This window comes from Taudactylus pleione, unplaced genomic scaffold (assembly GCF_031769625.1).
Source record: "Taudactylus pleione unplaced genomic scaffold, aTauple2 ptg000127l, whole genome shotgun sequence".
Taxonomy (NCBI): domain Eukaryota; kingdom Metazoa; phylum Chordata; class Amphibia; order Anura; family Myobatrachidae; genus Taudactylus; species Taudactylus pleione.
Window position 1 is genome coordinate 908,186 of NW_028284529.1, and position 20,881 is coordinate 929,066.

Genomic DNA, 20,881 nt, shown 5'->3' on the forward strand with positions numbered 1-20,881 from the left:
ATTGACAACACAACCATCTCCTCTAGCCCCCAAGTGTGCTGTCCTGGAGTTATCCTTGACTCCTTCCTCACCTTCATACCACACATTCAGTACCTTTCTGCCGTATCAATCTCAAAAATATTTCCAGGATCAGACCACTGTATGCTACTAAGACCCTAATCCACTCACTGGTCATCTTCAGATAGGACTACTGTAACCTCCTGCTATCTGGCCTCCCTGACTCCTACCTATCTCCACTCCAATCTGTCCTCAATGCTGCTGTCCAGCTCATCTTCCTCTCCAAACATACTACATCTGTCTCCCCTCTCCTACAAGCCCTACACTGGCTCCCCTTCCCTTTCAGAACCCAATTCAAGATTCTCGCAGACACTTTGAAAGCCCTAATCCATTCCTTTCCCAGTTACGTCTCTGACCTTTTCTACTTCAGGGTCCATAGGGTATCCACAGGATACCTTGGGGTATAGGTGTGACGTCAGTCGCTGGGCACCATAGAGTTAAGCTTTTCAGCCTCCCAGGATGCACTAGGGTCCCCCTCCTATACCCCGCCCCCGAGCCAAGGCACCTCAGTTTAGTTTGGTGCCCGGCCGGCGTCGGGTGCACCTGTCGGAGTGGGGGCTAGAAGAGCCCCTGAAGCTTTCTTTAGTGCAGCTGTGGCTGCACATCTGGATGTACAGCATGGACAGTCAGTCCTGACATCCATGCTGTCTTCCCTACACCCCCGCTGGTACCAGAACGCCGGTACCGATCCGGGGATGCTGGTGAGCATCTGGGGTCACAGCTAGCGGTGACCCCAGATGTTCCGGACCATGGCCGGATCCAAGGGGGACAAAGGTAAGCAGCGGGGTCCTGCGGTGGGTCCCCGCTGGTCACATGGTCCTAAGTCCCCAGGCAGGGGGCTCCCTGGGGACTGGCTGCAGCGTGGAGCCAGGCGACCAACCTGCGCTTTCCACTACCCCCTGGGACAGCGGACCGCAGCAGAGCGGTAGCGCTGCGGCGTCCCAGGGGTTAAATGCATGCCAGGGGAGCGCGCCTTCCCTGTCTCACAGCCGGCGCCTCCCCCACTGCACACAGCCCTCTCTGCATGCTGCCGACTGGTCCTGTGGCAGCGCTCCTCCCCCAGGCCAGCCTCCTCTCTGCTCCTCGGCGGCCATCTTCTCCAGAACGCATGGTGAACGCTGCTGGAAGCGCTGGACGGAAGCATCGTGGTCTGGGTCCCCCCGCATACCTCTCCTCCGCTGTGGCTCAGGTCTGTGTATGCAGCGCTGTGTCCTACCAGGCCCTGTGTCTGTGTAGTTGAGTGATCAGCGCTGTTAGTGCAGGAATTGTTATTTCTCTGCATTGTATGTGACTGTGCTAGCGCTGCCTGTAACTTTTCTTCTCTAAACTGTCAGCTTTATTACTGTCCCTGTTCTTTCTGCTAAAGCCCTTGCGGTGCGGTGCTGCAGGGTGGTCTCTCGCCTATTTAATACTTAATTGGTGAGAGAGGTCACATACGTGGTGCCATCATGTCTGAAAGTGATTTTCCCCTCCGGCTACAGTGTACCACGTGCAAAGTACCGTTAGCGGAGGGGGAGGGTAGCGCGGAGGGCCTTTGCCGGCAGTGTTTGTCCATGGCGCGGTCTATTACGGTTACAGCACCGGTACAGGAGCCGCCCTGGGCTTGTTTCGCTCAGGCGTTAACAGCTTTAGTGGGCCAGTTAGCTCCGCAGCCCGCGTTTACTCCGATGGGTTTGTCCCAGCAGTCTGTGGTGTCGTCACCCATGCAGGGGTTCCCACGACAATTGGTGGTACCCCACAGTCTCCCTATTTCCCCACTCCCGGGTTCTCAGGAGCCAGCGTGGGTTAACTCCCTGACGAGTTCTGTACAGCACTTGTCGGATGTGTTGCAAGGGGAGTCTGTGATGCGGCCTCATAAAAGGCCGGTGGCGTCTCTGTCCGCTCCTTATGAGGATGACGAAGGGACGTCTGATGATGGGGAGATTCTGGATCCTTACGATCAGGAACCTCTCCATACTAAGGACGCTGATGCTAAGTCCAAAGTATATATTCCTGGACTTATTCGGGCGGTCCGCACAGCCTTGGTGATTGAGGACGAAGTTCCCCCAGCGGCTAAATCTAAGTATGCCTTTTTCAAAGATGTGAAGGGCGATGCCACAGTCTTTCCTCTTTCGGGTCAGTTGGTGGACCATTTAGAGGAGGCGTGGAAACAACCTGGCAAAAGATACCAGCCGCAGAGACGCCTGGCGGTGGCTTATCCGTTCGCAGATAATTATTTTACTAAGTGGGAATCCCCTCCACAGGTGGATTCTCACGTGACTCGTCTTGTCCGTAGTGCCACATTGCCGATGCCATCCATGTCCTCCCTTAAGGATGCTACGGACCGCAAGGTAGAAATCTGCCTGAAGTCCGCTTATTCCCTTGCAGGGGGGGCAGCACGGCCGGCTATGGCCATTTGCTGGGTTGCCAGAGCGATGGAGCGCTGGGCGGATTCATTAGAGGCTTCTTTTGAATCCGACTGTCCGGCCGAACAGGCGGAGTTGATTGGCAATCTCCGTGATTCGGCCACCTACATCAACGAGGCGGCTCTAGACATTAGTACTCTGGTGTCTAGAATTTCTTCAGCAGCGGTAGCTGCTCGTCGCACCTTGTGGCTGCGATCCTGGAAGGCGGACGCAGATTCCAAGAAAGGTCTGGAAGCGTTGCCGTTTACCGGAGAAGTTCTCTTCGGTCCGGATCTGGATAAGATTGTGGCCACGCTGGCGGCAGCCAAATCTGCTTGTCTCCCGTCGGCCGCTGCTCCTTCTGGTTCTGGACCATCGTCCTTTCGGTCATCTAGGGCCCAGGGCAGGCCCAAACCACAGTCGTTTCCTCGACAGGCTGGCCCTAAGAAATCGGTCAAGCCCCGGAAGCAGGCATGGAGTACCAGACGTCCGGCCCCCAAGCCAGATGACAAGCCTGCGGCCTGACGGTCCGGGCCTCCCTTTGGGGGATCCCAGGGTGGGAGGCCGCCTGCTACAGTTCGCCCAGTGTTGGTCGACCACTACGACAGACACTTGGGTTCTGGAGGTGGTTTCCCACGCATACGCCCTCTCCTTCCGGCACAGATCCCCGGCTCGCTTCTTCACCACGGGTCTACCATCAGACCGGAACAAGGCTACGGAGCTGCGGAAGGTATTGCACACTATGCTCCAGGCTGGAGTTATAGTGCCTGTTCCATTCTCCCAGAGGGGCCAGGGTTTCTATTCAAATCTATTTTTGGTACAGAAACCCAATGGGTCATATCGTCCGATTCTCAACCTCAAAGCACTCAACAAGTCTTTGCGGGTCCCGAAGTTTCGGATGGAGACCCTACGGTCCATCATTCTGGCGCTGGAACCTGGGGACTACATGGTGTCATTGGACATACAGGACGCTTACCTGCATGTCCCTATTCTTTTGCGCCATCAACAGTTCCTCAGGTTTGCAATCCGCAGCGACCACTTCCAGTTTCGGGCGTTACCTTTTGGCCTGGCAACAGCACCACGTGTTTTCACCAAGGTGATGGCGGTCATGGCGGCTTCTCTGCGGCTGCAGGGAGTCCGCATGTTGCCGTATTTGGACGACCTGCTATTGGTGGCAGGATCTCCAGAGCTCCTGTTACGCCACTTGGACCTGACCATTGCACTGCTGCAACGGCACGGCTGGCTAATCAACTGGCAGAAGTCCACTCTAATCCCGTCTCTGAGGATTCTGCATCTTGGAGCCTTATTGGACTCGGGACAGCAAAGGATCTTCGTGACGGAGGACAAGATCTCTGCTTTACAGTCAAGGGTGCGCAGTTGCCTGCACAGCCGCCGGGTGTCCTTACACTCGGCGATGAGGTTACTGGGCTCCATGGTGTCGGTGTTCGACATGGTGGAATACGCCCAGTTTCACTCCAGACCTCTGCAGCACCTGATCCTCTCCAAGTGGAATGGGCTGCCTCAGTCTCTGAAGTCCCAGACGATTTGTGCTCACCCCGGAGGTTCGCCTGTCCCTTGCGTGGTGGTTACAGACGATCCACCTCAACAAGGGACGTCCGTTCTGGGTTCCAAATTGGGTCCTGTTGACAACGGACGCCAGTCTTCGGGGCTGGGGAGCAGTTTCGGGTCCACACTTGTTCCAGGGCAGGTGGACGCCGACAGAAGCGGAGCTTCCAATAAATATCTTGGAACTCCGTGCGGTCTTCAATGCTCTCCAGCAGGCACAGCGGTTTCTCCAGGGTCGCCCGGTGCAGGTCCAGTCGGACAATGCTACCACCGTGGCCTACATAAACAGGCAAGGAGGAACTCGCAGTCGGGCGGCTCTCGTAGAGGTCTCTCGGATCCTGGTTTGGGCGGAGCGCAATCTTCCGGCCATATCAGCGGTCTTCATCCCGGGAGTGCTCAATTGGGAGGCGGACTTTCTAAGTCGCCAAGACGTTCATCCGGGGGAATGGTCCCTGCACCCGGACGTTTTTCAACTACTGGTGGACAGGTGGGGTCTTCCAGAAATCGACCTCATGGCGTCCCGGCACAACAACAAGTTGCCGGTGTACGGGTCTCGCACAAGAGACGAAGGGGCGTCTCTGGTGGATGCTCTGTCCGTCCGGTGGACGTTCCGGTTCGCATACCTGTTCCCTCCGGTCTCCCTTCTTCCACGGGTAATCCGGAAATTCAAACAGGAAGGAGGGACGCTCCTGTTGATAGCTCCCGCGTGGCCCAGACGGCACTGGTTCTCAGACCTTCAGGGTCTGTCCGTGGACAGTCCTCTGCGGTTGCCGCTACGACCGGACCTTCTGTCTCAGGGTCCTTGCCTTCACCCGGACCTGACTCGGCTGTCTTTGACGGCGTGGCTGTTGAGACGCCCATGCTGAGGTCCCGGGGGTTTTCCAGCTCTGTGGTGCGTACCATGTTACGAGCTCGGAAACCGTCTTCCGCGAGGATATACCATCGCTTGTGGCATACGTTCTTCCAGTGGTGTCGACCGAGAGGTTATGCACCGCGGGAGTTTCGTCTGTCTCGGATTCTCGCCTTCCTGCAAGCGGGACTAGATCATGGGCTTCGCCTTGCTTCTTTGAAGGTACAGGTTTCGGCCCTATCTGTCTGGTTTCACCGTAGGATTGCTACAATCCCGGATGTGCGCACCTTTATGCAGGGTGTTCTCCGCATTCAGCCGCCCTTTGTTCCACCTGTGGCGCCTTGGGATTTGGCTGTGGTCCTGAGGGCTCTCCAAGGACCGCCGTTTGAACCACTGGGCTCAGTGGATCTTAAATGGCTAACAGCTAAGACTGTTTTCCTTCTGGCCATTGCTTCGGCCAGACGTGTTTCTGAGTTAGGGGCTCTTTCTTGTAGACCCCCTTTCTTGGTTTTTCATGGGAACAGGGCAGTGCTCCGCACTCGGCCCGAGTTTCTTCCCAAAGTTGTTTCCCAGTTTCATGTTAACGAGGAAATAGTTGTTCCGGCCTTTAACTCACCGGGTCTTTCCGTGGGTGAGGTCTCTTTGGATGTTGTGCGGGCCTTAAGGACTTATGTTGACCGCACTTCTTCGTTTAGGAAGTCGGACGCTTTGTTTGTCCTCTATGGCTTCCGTAAAAAGGGTTGGCCTGCTTCAAAGCAAACTTTGGCAGCCTGGATCCGTATGGCTATTTCTGAAGCTTATCTTCATGAAGGCCTACCGGTCCCTCCTTCTCTGAAGGCTCATTCCACTAGGTCTGTGGGTCCTTCGTGGGCAGCTCGACGTGGTGCCTCGGCAGTTCAGATCTGCAAGGCTGCTACGTGGTCCTCTGTCCATACCTTCGTGAGGTATTACAGGTTTGACACCTTCGCCTCTCAGGATGCTTCCTTCGGGCGGCGGATTCTCCTTTCTGCACAGGAGCGTCCCCACCCTTAAAGGATACTGCTTTGGGACATCCCCAAGGTATCCTGTGGGATACCCTATGGACCCTGAAGTAGAAAATATGAGATATGGTAAGAACTTACCCTTGTTATCTCTATTTCTACGAAGTCCATAGGGTTCCACAGGACTCCCGCCCTGTCGCACCTGTGCTGCAGATGGGCTTTGCTCTGGTCACCGGTTTTCCGTCTCCCTCTGATGAGAATGTGATTCTTGTATGTGTCCAGATCTTTTTTCTCTCTCTTCCTTCTCCTCCTCCGGCCTATGGCTTGATAACTAACTGAGGTGCCTTGGCTCGGGGGTGGGGTATAGGAGGGGGACCCTAGTGCATCCTGGGAGGCTGAAAAGCTTAACTCTATGGTGCCCAGCGACTGACATCACACCTATACCCCAAGGTATCCTGTGGAACCCTATGGACTTCGTAGAAATAGAGATAACAAGGGTAAGTTCTTACCATATCTCATATTATCTCCCTTCGCACTCCTGTCCACCCTCTTTGCTCCACTAATGAATGCCGCCTCTCCTGTCAAATACTGCTGCAATTCTCTACCTCTCCCTGTCAGACTGTCCTCCTCTCTGCAAAACTTCTAACAGGCTCTCAAGACCCACTGCTTCATCAAAACCTTCCATCTCTCATCCTAACACTTTGTCCCATGCTCACTATCTACCCCATCTGTGTCACCCCTGTGTGGTTACGCCTACCGGTTAGAATGTGAGCTGTCATGAGCAGGGCACTCTTCCCCATGTGCCTTGCCTTCCCTTAATATTACTTAGGGAACCTAACCCTTGACTCCTGCCACCGTACAACTTGAGTGTTATGACCGCTGTTGCAGCAATGTTTATATACCATGTACTTGTCCTGCATTGCCTTGTACTGTAAGTCACTGTTCTTTTGTTCTGCTCAATTGTTTATTGTATATCCTTGTGGCGCCATATAAATAAGGCATAATAAAATATATATATTAAAAAAAAGCTGCATGAGACACTGCCGGGCGGAGCCTTCAGTAAGGTGGCGGCAGTCATTTGAAGAGGACTTCATGTGAAGAGCTTACATGCCTGCGAAAGAGACCAAAAGACGGCGCTGCTGGTCAGGACGGTCTGATGGCAGAAGAAAGAAGATGAGGACTGGGGAGTGCTGCAAGTGGTGGGAAGCAAAGAACTAAATGAAGCTCCCCACTGTAGCCTATCCTCGATTACCGGTAGCTGGCCTTAGCCACCGATAATTTACCACACCCCCTCCCTAGACCACTAGGTGTCGGGCATTAGGCCCGTGGGTGCAATCAGGCCTGTGTGGCATGTTAGGCAGGCAGATTGCCTGTGCCACAAGTAAGTGACTCAAGGCATTCGGCTGAGGACACTTTATGAGCCCTTAGGTAGGCAGGCAATGGCATGACCTCCTGGTGATCGGCATTAGGCCCAGTCCACTACTATGTGACATAAGGTGAATAAGGGGATCTACTGTGTGCCATTATGTGTTTAAGGGGCTCTATTGTGTGGCATAATGTGAATAAGAGGCTATACTGTGTGGTGTATACTGTCAAGAGGACATATTTGTTGGAGGGTGCAAACTTATAGTTTGCAGGGGCGCACCGAACACTCTAGCACCAACCCTGCCCTTGTACCAGGAAATCATTACCAAAAACATACACACATCATGGTGCAGAATTTAAAAAACTAGTGTTAATTTGTTAGAGTAAAAGAGAGAGTAAAAGATATTGCCTGTGCATTAAAAATATAAAACATATCTTTTCGTAAATGGTTAAGACAATCCATTTTAACTTTTAATACAGGGAATGCTTTGCCTCAGATAATATTTGAAATGCATTTCATATTTTCCTTACTGAGGCGGACGCATCTTACAAGGCACTGCTAGTTTGTTTTGCCTTTGTTGCACCATGGCTTTTTTTTTTTTTCCACAAAAATATCGTGATGGGTGCTTTTCTTCTTTTTTTTCAAGGCCTCTACAGTTACACTTTCATAAAGACCACTGGGTGGAGGTTATTTGGGTGTACATATAATGCTGGGATTACAGGAACCCTATTTCTTTTAGCACCTGGCACACATACTGTGTAGGATCCATTATAATCAGTCTCTGTTTTATTTAGTTGTTGCCATGTATTCACTTTACTCCATGAAGCTGCTGGCGATGTGTACTGGAATGTCTGGTTTCTACTTTAGGCAACCACAGAGATAGTTTTAACTATGCCAAACGTGATATTTGAGCTGCTGAACTTTTGAACTCTCTATTTCTTTACCATTGCCAAGAGCATGCCCATTACAATACCACAATGTCTCTGGTTTGTAAACTTCTCGCATTTCATCTGTCATTCAATTTACCCTGAATATTTCTGTGGAAGTCAACGTATACAGTTGAGAGTACATTTAGCTGTTAATGGGTCTCTGGAAGAAAAATGTGTGTAACTGCAGTTATATAGTACAGAGATATAAGCCATCTTTTTACTTTGAAGTAAACTTGCATAGTAGTAGCCATTCGTAAAAGCATTAATAGAAACCTTCAATAACTAAAGGGGAGTTAAATAGTCATGCAGGGCACCCATCCGTTTGCTCGGTTTTCCTTAAGGCAGTGGTTCCCAAACTGTGCGCCATGGCACCCTGGGGTGCCTTGGGACACTTGCAGGGGTGCCTCAGGTTGGTGGTCCAGCACCAAATCAAATTATTTATGGTCAATGTAATGTAAATATGTGAACGAACACCATCTTAAAACTTGTCCACCACCACATAACTGATCCTAAGGGTGACAGGTAAGCACAATTTATTTCACTTTACTACATTTCTCCTTAACAAACTTTTGGCTTAGAGGTGCCATGAAAACAATGCAGTTACTCTAGGGTGCCGTGGTTCAAAAAAGTTTGGGAACCACTGCCTTAAGGCATTTACCAATGGTGTTTAAAGCCTCATATTTAACTTGCAAATGCGTATAAAAATGTTCAAAGGAAAGAAGAAGAAAAAAGTACTCCTCTGCTGCAGGGCAGCAGAAACAGTCCTTTTATTTCTTAACTGTGCCATTGCATAGGGACTCTCATCTCCAGTCTGATACATGGTATGACTGGAGAAAGCAGATCAAAATGTATCTAAGTGCATGGATACTGCATTTCTCTCTATTAATACGTCATTTGAACAATACTTACCTGACAAATTAACCCATACGTTACCAGTTACTTGAGGGACGCCTCACCCTATAATTATTCTAACATTGTGACACATGGTCTGGTTCAAGGTGCAATTTTAATCTGTGTGTAATTCACAACATTTTCTTTTCATTTCACCGATATATACCTTGTTGGTGTATATGATCACCTACCAGCACTTTTTCTAAAAATTGTTCTTTTTCGAATTGTATGTTGTTGTGTATTTTTTTATATTTATTGGGAGATACAGAGCTATTGTTCCTTATACAGTTCAGGACACATACATAGGAATTTGCTAAGTAAACAAATGATATATAGTCCAAACTGTTCTGATTTTTGTACATAAATTCCAGAAACTATTGCATCTCCTATAAAGGGAGTATATTATGCTGTTTATCAATATACATATCTCTTCCTGTATCTCACAACAGGATATCTTTCCAAAGAATTGTTTTAAGCTCATGTGTTTTTGTAAAATGCTGTTACTTTACATATTTTAATAGAATAAATAAAAGTAAAATTTTACTAACTAAAATATGAGGTGTGCCCCGCAGTAGAGGAGTACTTTTTCTTCTTCTTTCCTTTGAACATAGCCAATATTGCTCCTAGGGAGCACCCTCATTTAGGGGAATACAGAAACCGCATATCTCATATATACATTGTTTGAGTGAATACTGAATATACAATCTCTCTGTGTTTTGTATTACCCTCTTATCCTTCCCAATTTTCCCTTCCCCCTTCTTTTACCCTTCCCCCAACCTTTCAAAAAGTACAATGCGTATAAAAACTAAGCATTTCTACTTCAGGGTCCATAGGGTATCCACAGGATACCTTGGGGGTATAGGTGTGACGTCAGTCGCAGGGCACCAAAGAGTTAAGCTTTCAGCCTCCCAGGATGCACTAGGTCCCCCTCCTATACCCCGCCCCCAGGCCAAGGCACCTCAGTTTCGTTTGGTGCCCGGCCGGAGTCGGGTGCACCTGTTGGAGTGGGGGCTAGAAGAGCCCCTGAAGCTTATTCTTCATGCAGCTGTGGCTGCACAACTGGATGTACAGCATGGACAGTCAGTCCTGACGTCCATGCTGTCTTCCCTACACCCCGCCGGTACCAGAACGCCGGTACTGATCCGGGGATGCTGGTGGGCGTCTGGGGTCACAGCTAGCGGTGACCCCAGATGCTCCGGACCATGGCCGGATTCAAGGGGGACAGAGGTAAGCAGCGGGGTCCCGCGGTGGGTCCCCGCTGATCACATGGTCCTAAGTCCCCAGGCAGGGGGCTCCCTGGGGACTGGCTGCAGCGTGGAGCCAGGCGACCAACCTGCGCTTCCACTACCCCCTGGGACAGCGGACCGCAGCAGAGCGGTAGCGCTGCGGCGTCCCAGGGGTTAAATGCATGCCAGGGGAGCGCGCCTTCCCTGTCTCACAGCCGGCGCCTCCCCCGCTGCACACAGCCCTCTCTGCATGCTGCCGACTGGTCCTGTGGCAGCGCTCCTCCCCCAGGCCAGCCTCCTCTCTGCTCCTCGGCGGCCATCTTCTCCAGAACGCATGGTGAACGCTGCTGGAAGCGCTGGACGGAAGCATCGTGGTCTGGGTCCCCCCGCATACCTCTCCTCCGCTGTGGTCAGGTCTGTGTATGCAGCGCTGTGTCCTACCAGGCCCTGTGTCTGTGTAGTTGAGTGATCAGCGCTGTTAGTGCAGGAATTGTTATTTCTCTGCATTGTATGTGACTGTGCTAGCGCTGCTGCCTGTAATCTTTTCTTCATCTAAACTGTCAGCTTTATTACTGTCCCTGTTCCTTCTGCTAAAGCCCTTGCGGTGCGGTGCTGCAGGGTGGTCTCTCGCCTATTTAATACTTAATTGGTGAGAGAGGTCACATACGTGGTGCCATCATGTCTGAAAGTGATTTTCCCCTCCGGCTACAGTGTACCACGTGCAAAGTACCGTTAGCGGAGGGGGAGGGTAGCGCGGAGGGCCTTTGCCGGCAGTGTTTGTCCATGGCGCGGCCTATTACGGTTACAGCACCGGTACAGGAGCCGCCCTGGGCTTGTTTCGCTCAGGCGTTAACAGCTTTAGTGGGCCAGTTAGCTCCGCAGCCCGCGTTTACTCCGATGGGTTTGTCCCAGCAGTCTGTGGTGTCGTCACCCATGCAGGGGTTCCCACGACAATTGGTGGTACCCCACAGTCTCCCTATTTCCCCGCTCCCGGGTTCTCAGGAGCCAGCGTGGGTTAACTCCCTGACGAGTTCTGTACAGCACTTGTCGGATGTGTTGCAAGGGGAGTCTGTGATGCGGTCTCATAAAAGGCCGGTGGCGTCTCTGTCCGCTCCTTATGAGGATGACGAAGGGACGTCTGATGATGGGGAGATTCTAGATCCTTACGATCAGGAACCTCTCCATACTAAGGACGCTGATGCTAAGTCCAAAGTATATATTCCTGGACTTATTCGGGCGGTCCGCACAGCCTTGGTGATTGAGGACGAAGTTCCCCCAGCGGCTAAATCTAAGTATGCCTTTTTCAAAGATGTGAAGGGCGATGCCACAGTCTTTCCTCTTTCGGGTCAGTTGGTGGACCATTTAGAGGAGGCGTGGAAACAACCTGGCAAAAGATACCAGCCGCAGAGACGCCTGGCGGTGGCTTATCCGTTCGCGGATAATTATTTTGCGAAGTGGGAATCCCCTCCACAGGTGGATTCTCACGTGACCCGTCTTGTCCGTAGTGCCACATTGCCGATGCCATCCATGTCCTCCCTTAAGGATGCTACGGACCGCAAGGTAGAAATCTGCCTGAAGTCCGCTTATTCCCTTGCAGGGGGGGCAGCACGGCCGGCTATGGCCATTTGCTGGGTTGCCAGAGCGATGGAGCGCTGGGCGGATTCATTAGAGGCTTCTTTTGAATCCGACTGTCCGGCCGATCAGGCGGAGTTGATTGGCAATCTCCGTGATTCGGCCACCTACATCAACGTGGCGGCTCTAGACATTAGTACTCTGGTGTCTAGAATTTCTTCAGCAGCGGTAGCTGCTCGTCGCACCTTGTGGCTGCGATCCTGGAAGGCGGACGCAGATTCCAAGAAAGGTCTGGAAGCGTTACCGTTTACCGGAGAAGTTCTCTTCGGTCCGGATCTGGATAAGATTGTGGCCACGCTGGCGGCAGCCAAATCTGCCTGTCTCCCGTCGGCCGCTGCTCCTTCTGGTTCTGGACCATCGTCCTTTCGGTCATCTAGGGCCCAGGGCAGGCCCAAACCACAGTCGTTTCCTCGACAGGCTGGCCCTAAGAAATCGGTCAAGCCCCGGTAGCAGGCATGGAGTACCAGACGTCCGGCCCCCAAGCCAGATGACAAGCCTGCGGCCTGACGGTCCGGGCCTCCCTTTGGGGGATCCCAGGGTGGGAGGCCGCCTGCTACAGTTCGCCCAGTGTTGGTCGACCACTACGACAGACACTTGGGTTCTGGAGGTGGTTTCTCACGGATACGCCCTCTCCTTCCGGCACAGACCCCCGGCTCGCTTCTTCACCACGGGTCTCCCATCAGACCGGAACAAGGCTACGGAGCTGCGGAAGGTATTGCACACTATGCTCCAGGCTGGAGTTATAGTGGCGGTTCCATTCTCCCAGAGGGGCCAGGGTTTCTATTCAAATCTATTTTTGGTACAGAAACCCAATGGGTCATATCGTCCGATTCTCAACCTCAAAGCACTCAACAAGTCTTTGCGGGTCCCGAAGTTTCGGATGGAGACCCTACGGTCCATCATTCTGGCACTGGAACCTGGGGACTACTTGGTGTCATTGGACATACAGGACGCTTACCTGCATGTCCCTATTCTTTGGCGCCATCAACAGTTCCTCAGGTTCGCAATCAGCAGCGACCACTTCCAGTTTCGGGCGTTACCTTTTGGCCTGGCAACAGCACCACGTGTTTTCACCAAGGTGATGGCGGTCATGGCGGCTTCTCTGCGGCTGCAGGGAGTCCGCATGTTGCCGTATTTGGACGACCTGTTATTGGTGGCAGGATCTCCAGAGCTCCTGTTACGCCACTTGGACCTGACCATTGCACTGCTGCAACGGCACGGCTGGCTAATCAACTGGCAGAAGTCCACTCTAATCCCGTCTCGGAGGATTCTGCATCTTGGAGCCTTATTGGACTCGGGACAGCAAAGGATCTTCGTGACGGAGGACAAGATCTCTGCTTTACAGTCAAGGGTGCGCAGTTGTCTGCACAGCCGCCGGGTGTCCTTACACTCGGCGATGAGGTTACTGGGCTCCATGGTGTCGGTGTTCGACATGGTGGAATACGCCCAGTTTCACTCCAGACCTCTGCAGCACCTGATCCTGTCCAAGTGGAACGGGCTGACTCAGTCTCTGAAGTCCCAGACGATTGTGCTCACCCAGGAGGTTCGCCTGTCCCTTACGTGGTGGTTACAGACGACCCACCTCAACAAGGGACGTCCGTTCTGGGTTCCAAATTGGGTCCTGTTGACAACGGACGCCAGTCTTCGGGGCTGGGGAGCAGTTTCGGGTCCACACTTGTTCCAGGGCAGGTGGACGCCGACAGAAGCGGAGCTTCCAATAAATATCTTGGAACTCCGTGCGGTCTTCAATGCTCTCCAGCAGGCACAGCGGTTTCTCCAGGGTCGCCCGGTGCAGGTCCAGTCGGACAACGCTACCACCGTGGCCTACATAAACAGGCAAGGAGGAACTCGCAGTCGGGCAGCTCTCGTAGAGGTCTCTCGGATCCTGGTTTGGGCGGAGCGCAATCTTCCGGCCATATCAGCGGTCTTCATCCCGGGAGTGCTCAATTGGGAGGCGGACTTTCTAAGTCGCCAGGACGTTCATCCGGGGGAATGGTCCCTGCACCCGGACGTTTTTCAACTACTGGTGGACAGGTGGGGTCTTCCAGAAATCGACCTCATGGCGTCCCAGCACAACAACAAGTTGCCGGTGTACGGGTCTCGCACAAGAGACGAAGGGGCGTCTCTGGTGGATGCTCTGTCCGTCCGGTGGACGTTCCGGTTCGCATACCTGTTCCCTCCGGTCTCCCTTCTTCCACGGGTAATCCGGAAATTCAAACAGGAAGGAGGGACGCTCCTGTTGATAGCTCCCGCGTGGCCCAGACGGCACTGGTTCTCAGACCTTCAGGGTCTGTCCGTGGACATTCCTCTGCGGTTGCCGCTACGACCGGACCTTCTGTCTCAGGGTCCTTGCCTTCACCCGGACCTGACTCGGCTGTCTTTGACGGCGTGGCTGTTGAGACGGCCATGCTGAGGTCCCGGGGGTTTTCCAGCTCTGTGGTGCGTACCATGTTGCAAGCTCGGAAACAGTCTTCCGCGAGGATATACCATCGCGTGTGGCATACGTTCTTCCAGTGGTGTCGACCGAGAGGTTATGCACCGCGGGAGTTTCGTCTGTCTCGGATTCTCGCCTTCCTGCAAGCGGGACTAGATCATGGGCTTCGCCTTGCTTCTTTGAAGGTACAGGTTTCGGCCCTATCTGTCTGGTTTCACCGTAGGATTGCTACAATCCCGGATGTGCGCACCTTTATGCAGGGTGTTCTCCGCATTCAGCCGCCCTTTGTTCCACCTGTGGCGCCTTGGGATTTGGCTGTGGTCCTGAGGGCTCTCCAAGGACCGCCGTTTGAACCACTGGGCTCAGTGGATCTTAAATGGCTAACAGCTAAGACTGTTTTCCTTCTGGCCATTGCTTCGGCCAGACGTGTTTCTGAGTTAGGGGCTCTTTCTTGTAGACCCCCTTTCTTGGTTTTTTATGGGAACAGGGCAGTGCTCCGCACTCGGCCCGAGTTTCTTCCCAAAGTTGTTTCCCAGTTTCATATTAACGAGGAAATAGTTGTTCCGGCCTTTAACTCACCGGGTCTTTCCGTGGGTGAGGCCTCTTTGGATGTTGTGCGGGCCTTAAGGACTTATGTTGACCGCACTTCTTCGTTTAGGAAGTCGGACGCTTTGTTTGTCCTCTTTGGCTTCCGTAAAAAGGGTTGGCCTGCTTCAAAGCAAACTTTGGCAGCCTGGATCCGTATGGCTATTTCTGAAGCTTATCTTCATGAAGGCCTACCGGTCCCTCCTTCTCTGAAGGCTCATTCCACTAGGTCTGTGGGTCCTTCGTGGGCAGCTCGACGTGGTGCCTCGGCAGTTCAGATCTGCAAGGCTGCTACGTGGTCTTCTGTCCATACCTTCGTGAGGTATTACAGGTTTGACACCTTCGCCTCTCAGGATGCTTCCTTCGGGCGGCGGATTCTCCTTTCTGCACAGGAGCGTCCCCACCCTTAAAGGATACTGCTTTGGGACATCCCCAAGGTATCCTGTGGATACCCTATGGACCCTGAAGTAGAAAATATGAGATATGGTAAGAACTTACCCTTGTTATCTCTATTTCTACGAAGTCCATAGGGTTCCACAGGACTCCCGCCCTGTCGCACCTGTGCTGCAGATGGGCTTTGCTCTGGTCACCGGTTTTCCGTCTCCCTCTGGTGAGAATGTGATTCTTGTATGTGTCCAGATCTTTGTTCTCTCTCTTCCTTCTCCTCCTCCGGCCTATGGCTTGGTAACTAACTGAGGTGCCTTGGCCTGGGGGCGGGGTATAGGAGGGGGACCTAGTGCATCCTGGGAGGCTGAAAGCTTAACTCTTTGGTGCCCTGCGACTGACGTCACACCTATACCCCCAAGGTATCCTGTGGAACCCTATGGACTTCGTAGAAATAGAGATAACAAGGGTAAGTTCTTACCATATCTCATATTATTTCCATAATTGTGAAAAATCCATTGTCCTATTGGAGCACTTTGTATATATACCCACCTGGGGTTAACATGAGCTATTTAAACATTGTTGTTTTGTACTTTTACCCCTTTTATATGAGAGCATTTATGCGTTAGATGTTGAAATGAACAAGCCATTGACATAAATGGAGTTCCTCACAGCATTGATGATTATTTTTTCCCCGAACATCAATGGATGTTGATGTTAATCTCTAGGGATTTTTAACAGAGAGCAAGATTCCCCCTTTGCGACAAATCAATCAAATTGTGTCTACAGTCGTGGCCAAAAGTTTTGAGAATGACACAAGTATTGGTTTTCACAAAGTTTGCTGCTTCAGTGTTTTTAGACCATTTTGTCAGATGTTACTATGGTAGTAAAATTACAAGCATTTCATAAGTGTCAAAGGCTTTTATTGATGATTGATGGGCGCCCATTCTTGCCTAATCGATGCTCGGAGTTTGTCAGAATTTGTGCGTTTTTGTTTTTCCACCCACCTCTTGAAGATTGACCACAAGTTCTCAAAGGTCTGAGTAGTTTCCTGGCCATGGCCCCAAAATTTTGATGTTTTGTTCCCCGAGCCACTTAGTTATCACTTTTGCCTTATAGCAAGGTGCTCCATCATGCTGGAAAAAGCATTGTTCTGTCACCAAACTGTTCTTGGATGGTTGGGAGAAGTTGCTCTTGGAGGATGTTTTGGTACTATTCTTTATTCATGGCTGTGTTCTTAGGCAAAATTGTGAGTGATCCCACTCCCTTGGCTGAGAAGCAACCCCACACATGAATGGTCTCAGGATGCTTTACTGTTGGCATGACACCAATACTTGTGTCATTCTCAAAACCTTAGCCACGGCTGTAGCATAGGAAACAGCTTGTTGTTCAGTTTTCGGCTACCGACCTGGGCAGTCGAAAACGACTCAGTCATTCTGCTGTGGTGTTCTCCAAGTAGAGAGCAGTTTGCATCTTCCTTTTTTTTTATTTTTCTGGTGAATTAGAAGAATATGATTTCCCTGTGTATTGCAAGCAGATGGATCCCCTTGGATTTTAAAACTAAGGAATTAATGTGAATATGTTCATAACTTGCCTGAACACAACACCAGTTAGTAGCTGACTTAAAGACACTTATATACATTCTTTTTTTTTTACTTTTATTAAGCAGATTTCGGCTACAATAGATAATTATCACAGAAGTGAAATGACACAATAATACAAAATCCCAAGATTCAAGTTGAAATCTGAGAAAAAAATTATAATGTCATAATTGGAAATCATTATTGGGAAGGGATGAAAAGAGGGAGTGGAGTGTCACTGCTGACAGCCCCCCAAAAAATGAGGAAATTAAGGGCAGTGAAAGAAATCCGTTGTGTAGAAGGTGAGGAGGGTGTCGGAGACAAATCTTATAAGGACGTTAAAAGGTTCGATGAACAATTCAGAGTGAGTAGCCACGGGGCCCAGACTTGGTCAGAAGTGAAGTGTTTGTCATGTAAATGATATGTGATTTTGTATCCATATGAGTCATAAACTAGACATAAGAAATGAGAGAGGAAGCAGGGGTTGCCTCTTCCAAAATGTAGCTATCAGACATTTGGCTGCAGCTAAGATGTGGGAAGCTAATTTTGTAGTGTGTTTATCAGCCTCATGTTTAAACCAGACAATGCCTTCTAGGATAGAGCTGAAGAGAGTATTGAGATGGGGGATTAGAACGTCAGTGAACTTTTTATAATATGCTGCTGTAAATCCGTCAGGGCCCGGGGCCTTACCAGATATCTGAGCTTTTATTACGTCCATAATTTCATCAGTCAAGATTTTATCATTAAGAGATTCCGCAACTAGAAGGGGTAATATAGGAAGATGTGCCTCGGTCAGAAATGCATCAATCAAAGAGGATTGTGGTGGCATTGGTTTTTGTTTCAGGGAAGTTACACATATTTAAGTAAAGGTTTGAAATTCATATCCAATTGACTGGGGATCAAACATGAGGTTACCCCGTGCGCTTCTAATAGCCAGGAGCTTATAGGCAGATATATTAGATTGAAGTTTAGGAGCAAACATTTTATCGGCTTTATCACCTTTCTCATAGTAATGTTGATTAAACCAATAAAGCCTATTAGCTGCCTTATGGATTATAGTAGGTCAGGTTACCCTCTCTGTCTGGATTTGTTGAAGTTTCTGAGGGTCAGGGGCAGTTTTGTAAACATATATATTTTAATTACTATTTTTATTAATTTTTAAATATAATATCAAAATGCTTGCAAAAAGGAACACCTTGGGGTAAAGCAGGAGATGTGATTTTTTGACAATTGCACAAGTTTTTCAATGTGCTCAATAAATGTATAAGTGTGTCTGGGGATGCCTGTGTTTGGACATGGTAGTGGACAGTATGAGAGGAATGCTGTTAGCTGTACCATGTACAGTATAACAACCAACACAATACCATCCAAGGCCCACCAGTTCTGGTCACCACAGGACACCAAGCAACAGCAGCTGCTGCAGATCCTATCCACCGGGACATAGCCAAGCTTCACTTACCAGTAAGATGAGACTAGTGCGGGACGTCGCTACCGAAGCAGCCTGCAAACACACTGACTCTTAGCACCTAAAGGCTTACTCTCTTAAGACTTTCCAATTCAAGCTGGAGAACAGGAGTATCATAGAAGTTAGTACTATGTGAAAAAGGAGTTCCCTAAAGTAATTATATGTAATCTCCAACAAGCTCACACTGCAAGTATATCAGTGGGAGACTGCTATACTACCCAAAGTGTGCTCCCTAAATAACTGCACCTGATCATATAGTTTGGTAGTAATCAACTATTTTACCCACAAATGTTCGTCTTATTCATCAATCTTACCAATACATTATGATGCATGGCACATCAATCACTAATTCAAACACTAACCGCCCATCTCTCCCCCACTTTGCTTCCTTTTACCCAGCGCTGAAACCACCACCCCCCCCATGTCTCTAATATGATTTTATGTGACTACCACCAGTAAAGGAAGTTATGAGAAAATAGCTTTTGGGTTTGTGGGATAATAAATACTTACCATTCTGATTTATCAGTATTCATATTAACATCTTAAAGTCTCCAAGTTGTTGAAGCTCTTAGTGCAAGTTGGGAAGGGGCATATGAGGAATGGTAAGTAAGGTATCGTCAGGATATAACGCTGTCTTGTGCTCTTCAAGGCCAACTTTGATTCCTGTAATATCAGAATCTCACAGATTCTGACCGTTGTACCACTGAAATATTTAAGGCGAGTCAGGACAGCCTTGCCTTGTGCTATTGTACGGGATGCAAAATAATGAGGTGAATACATTGACTAAGACCGCAGCCAACAAGTTATGGTCTTACACAATTTCCTGCATGCAATTTAATTTTAGATTTTTTTAATACGGCTAATGAAGACAATATTATAATTGTCCAGTATGAGATGCATCCCTATTACTATGAAGCAGTATCTTTCCCAGCTGCTAATGTTGGGTCAAATGTAGTTTAACGTTTCTAGAACTGTACTAAGCAAGAGGGGCTAGGAGAGCAGTACTGAGGCTCCGTTATATTGACCTATTTACTAATACTGTGCAACTATTCCTATTTTCAGCATTTGAAGAGTTCCTGTCATCACTGGTGAAGCAGGAGATGACTCGTATGCCACGTGGTATTTACCATAATGCCCTCCGGGGTGGAACTATAAGATCTGACCAGGGCAAAACTGTAGCAGGAATTTCAAGTTTCATGCTAAAAATGTATGAGAAGAACAAACAGCCTGGCCTAAAGCCAGGACTTGCAGGTGAACTTGAAATTTTTAAATTGATAGAAATTAGTTGTAAATGTCTGACTTGGATGAACTGTAGTTTCTGGGAAAAATTATTTACTTGTACCCTCACTAATGTCTTTGGGAGGAGGGGGGGGGGTGATTTGTTCTGGTACTCTGCTCACAAACTGTCATGAAGGGAACTGATACCATTAATAATGATTATAATATTACCATCAGTTATTTCTTTGGCATGAAATGTGACATGGAGGGAATACAATTCATCTCCAGCAATACTACTCAGTTCTGGTATTGAGGCCATTTCTGTAACACATGGATGGCTGGATGTAGTGTAGTCTTTTAAAGAATATCAGTTATCAAGCATAATTAGCAAACGAGTATATGCAAGCAGACATAGCGGTACCATAAGATAAGAATCCATGGACAATGTTTATTGTTAAAGTTGCTGTCCATATTCCAGGAGATTGGGGATTGTGTACACCCACCTACATCCGCCACTGCAGTCACTGAAATACATGTTCAAAATGACTGTGTTTGTGTGTTAGAAAGAAACCGCTTATATACAGGTTGCATGAATTACTCCATATTCCTCTAAGAGGTACAATACATGCAGAGACTCAAAGCATTGTGAGCATAAAGGTAAATCATCATGGACTTAAAATCAATACCAAAAATGAAATACCATATTGTAGTCATTCCTGTGCCCAACCTTTAGTGGTTTGAGGATTGGCTATTCCTACAGGAGTCAGGGAAACCCATTAGATATAGCTTTGGGAAGGAAAGAAAGCACATAATGAAAAACAATGAAACACAAAAATAAAAAACTAAACAATAGATGGCCATCTTAAGGCAAACTGGTCTCTTTGGTCAAGCTGCATGAGTTGCTCTCTTCACCACTGTCTTGAGAGTAGATGAATACGTAGTCAATCCCTGCTTGCTTATACTTGCACTGTACTGCCCACAGCCCATCTGGCATACAAATATATATTGTAATTTAATGTTATACCTTGTTCATCTTTTTTTTAAATCAATGTATTCTTATAAATTATTTCCAGAATCACTCTCTGAAGTCATCCATAGGGACAAACAGCTCGGATAGATCGGTTTTACTTTTTATCGTACATATATTTCTCCCTTCTTTCCAAAGATTATTTGAATGAAAGCTGTATTTCTCCCCTACTGTACCTTATTCTGGCCACATGTTGTTCCCCTACAAGCTGTCAGCTGTAAAGCCCTCTAGAAAAATGCATGAAGGGTGTCCGAGTCCAGTACACATGCATGTACATGTCATTATAATGGAAGAGGACAGAATTGGG

General features: G+C 49.3%; 1 protein-coding gene across 4 annotated transcripts in view; it reads left to right on the top strand.

Moving 5' to 3' along the window:
- FOCAD (focadhesin) overlaps positions 1-20,881 on the top strand; it is a 311,722-nt gene that overhangs the window by 212,632 nt on the left and 78,209 nt on the right. For all 4 annotated transcript variants that reach the window (XM_088472585.1, XM_088472586.1, XM_088472587.1 and 1 more), the window contains one exon: positions 19,392-19,580. In XM_088472585.1, the coding sequence (XP_088328711.1) occupies positions 19,392-19,580 (189 nt within the window). The remainder of the gene's footprint in view (positions 1-19,391; positions 19,581-20,881) is intronic.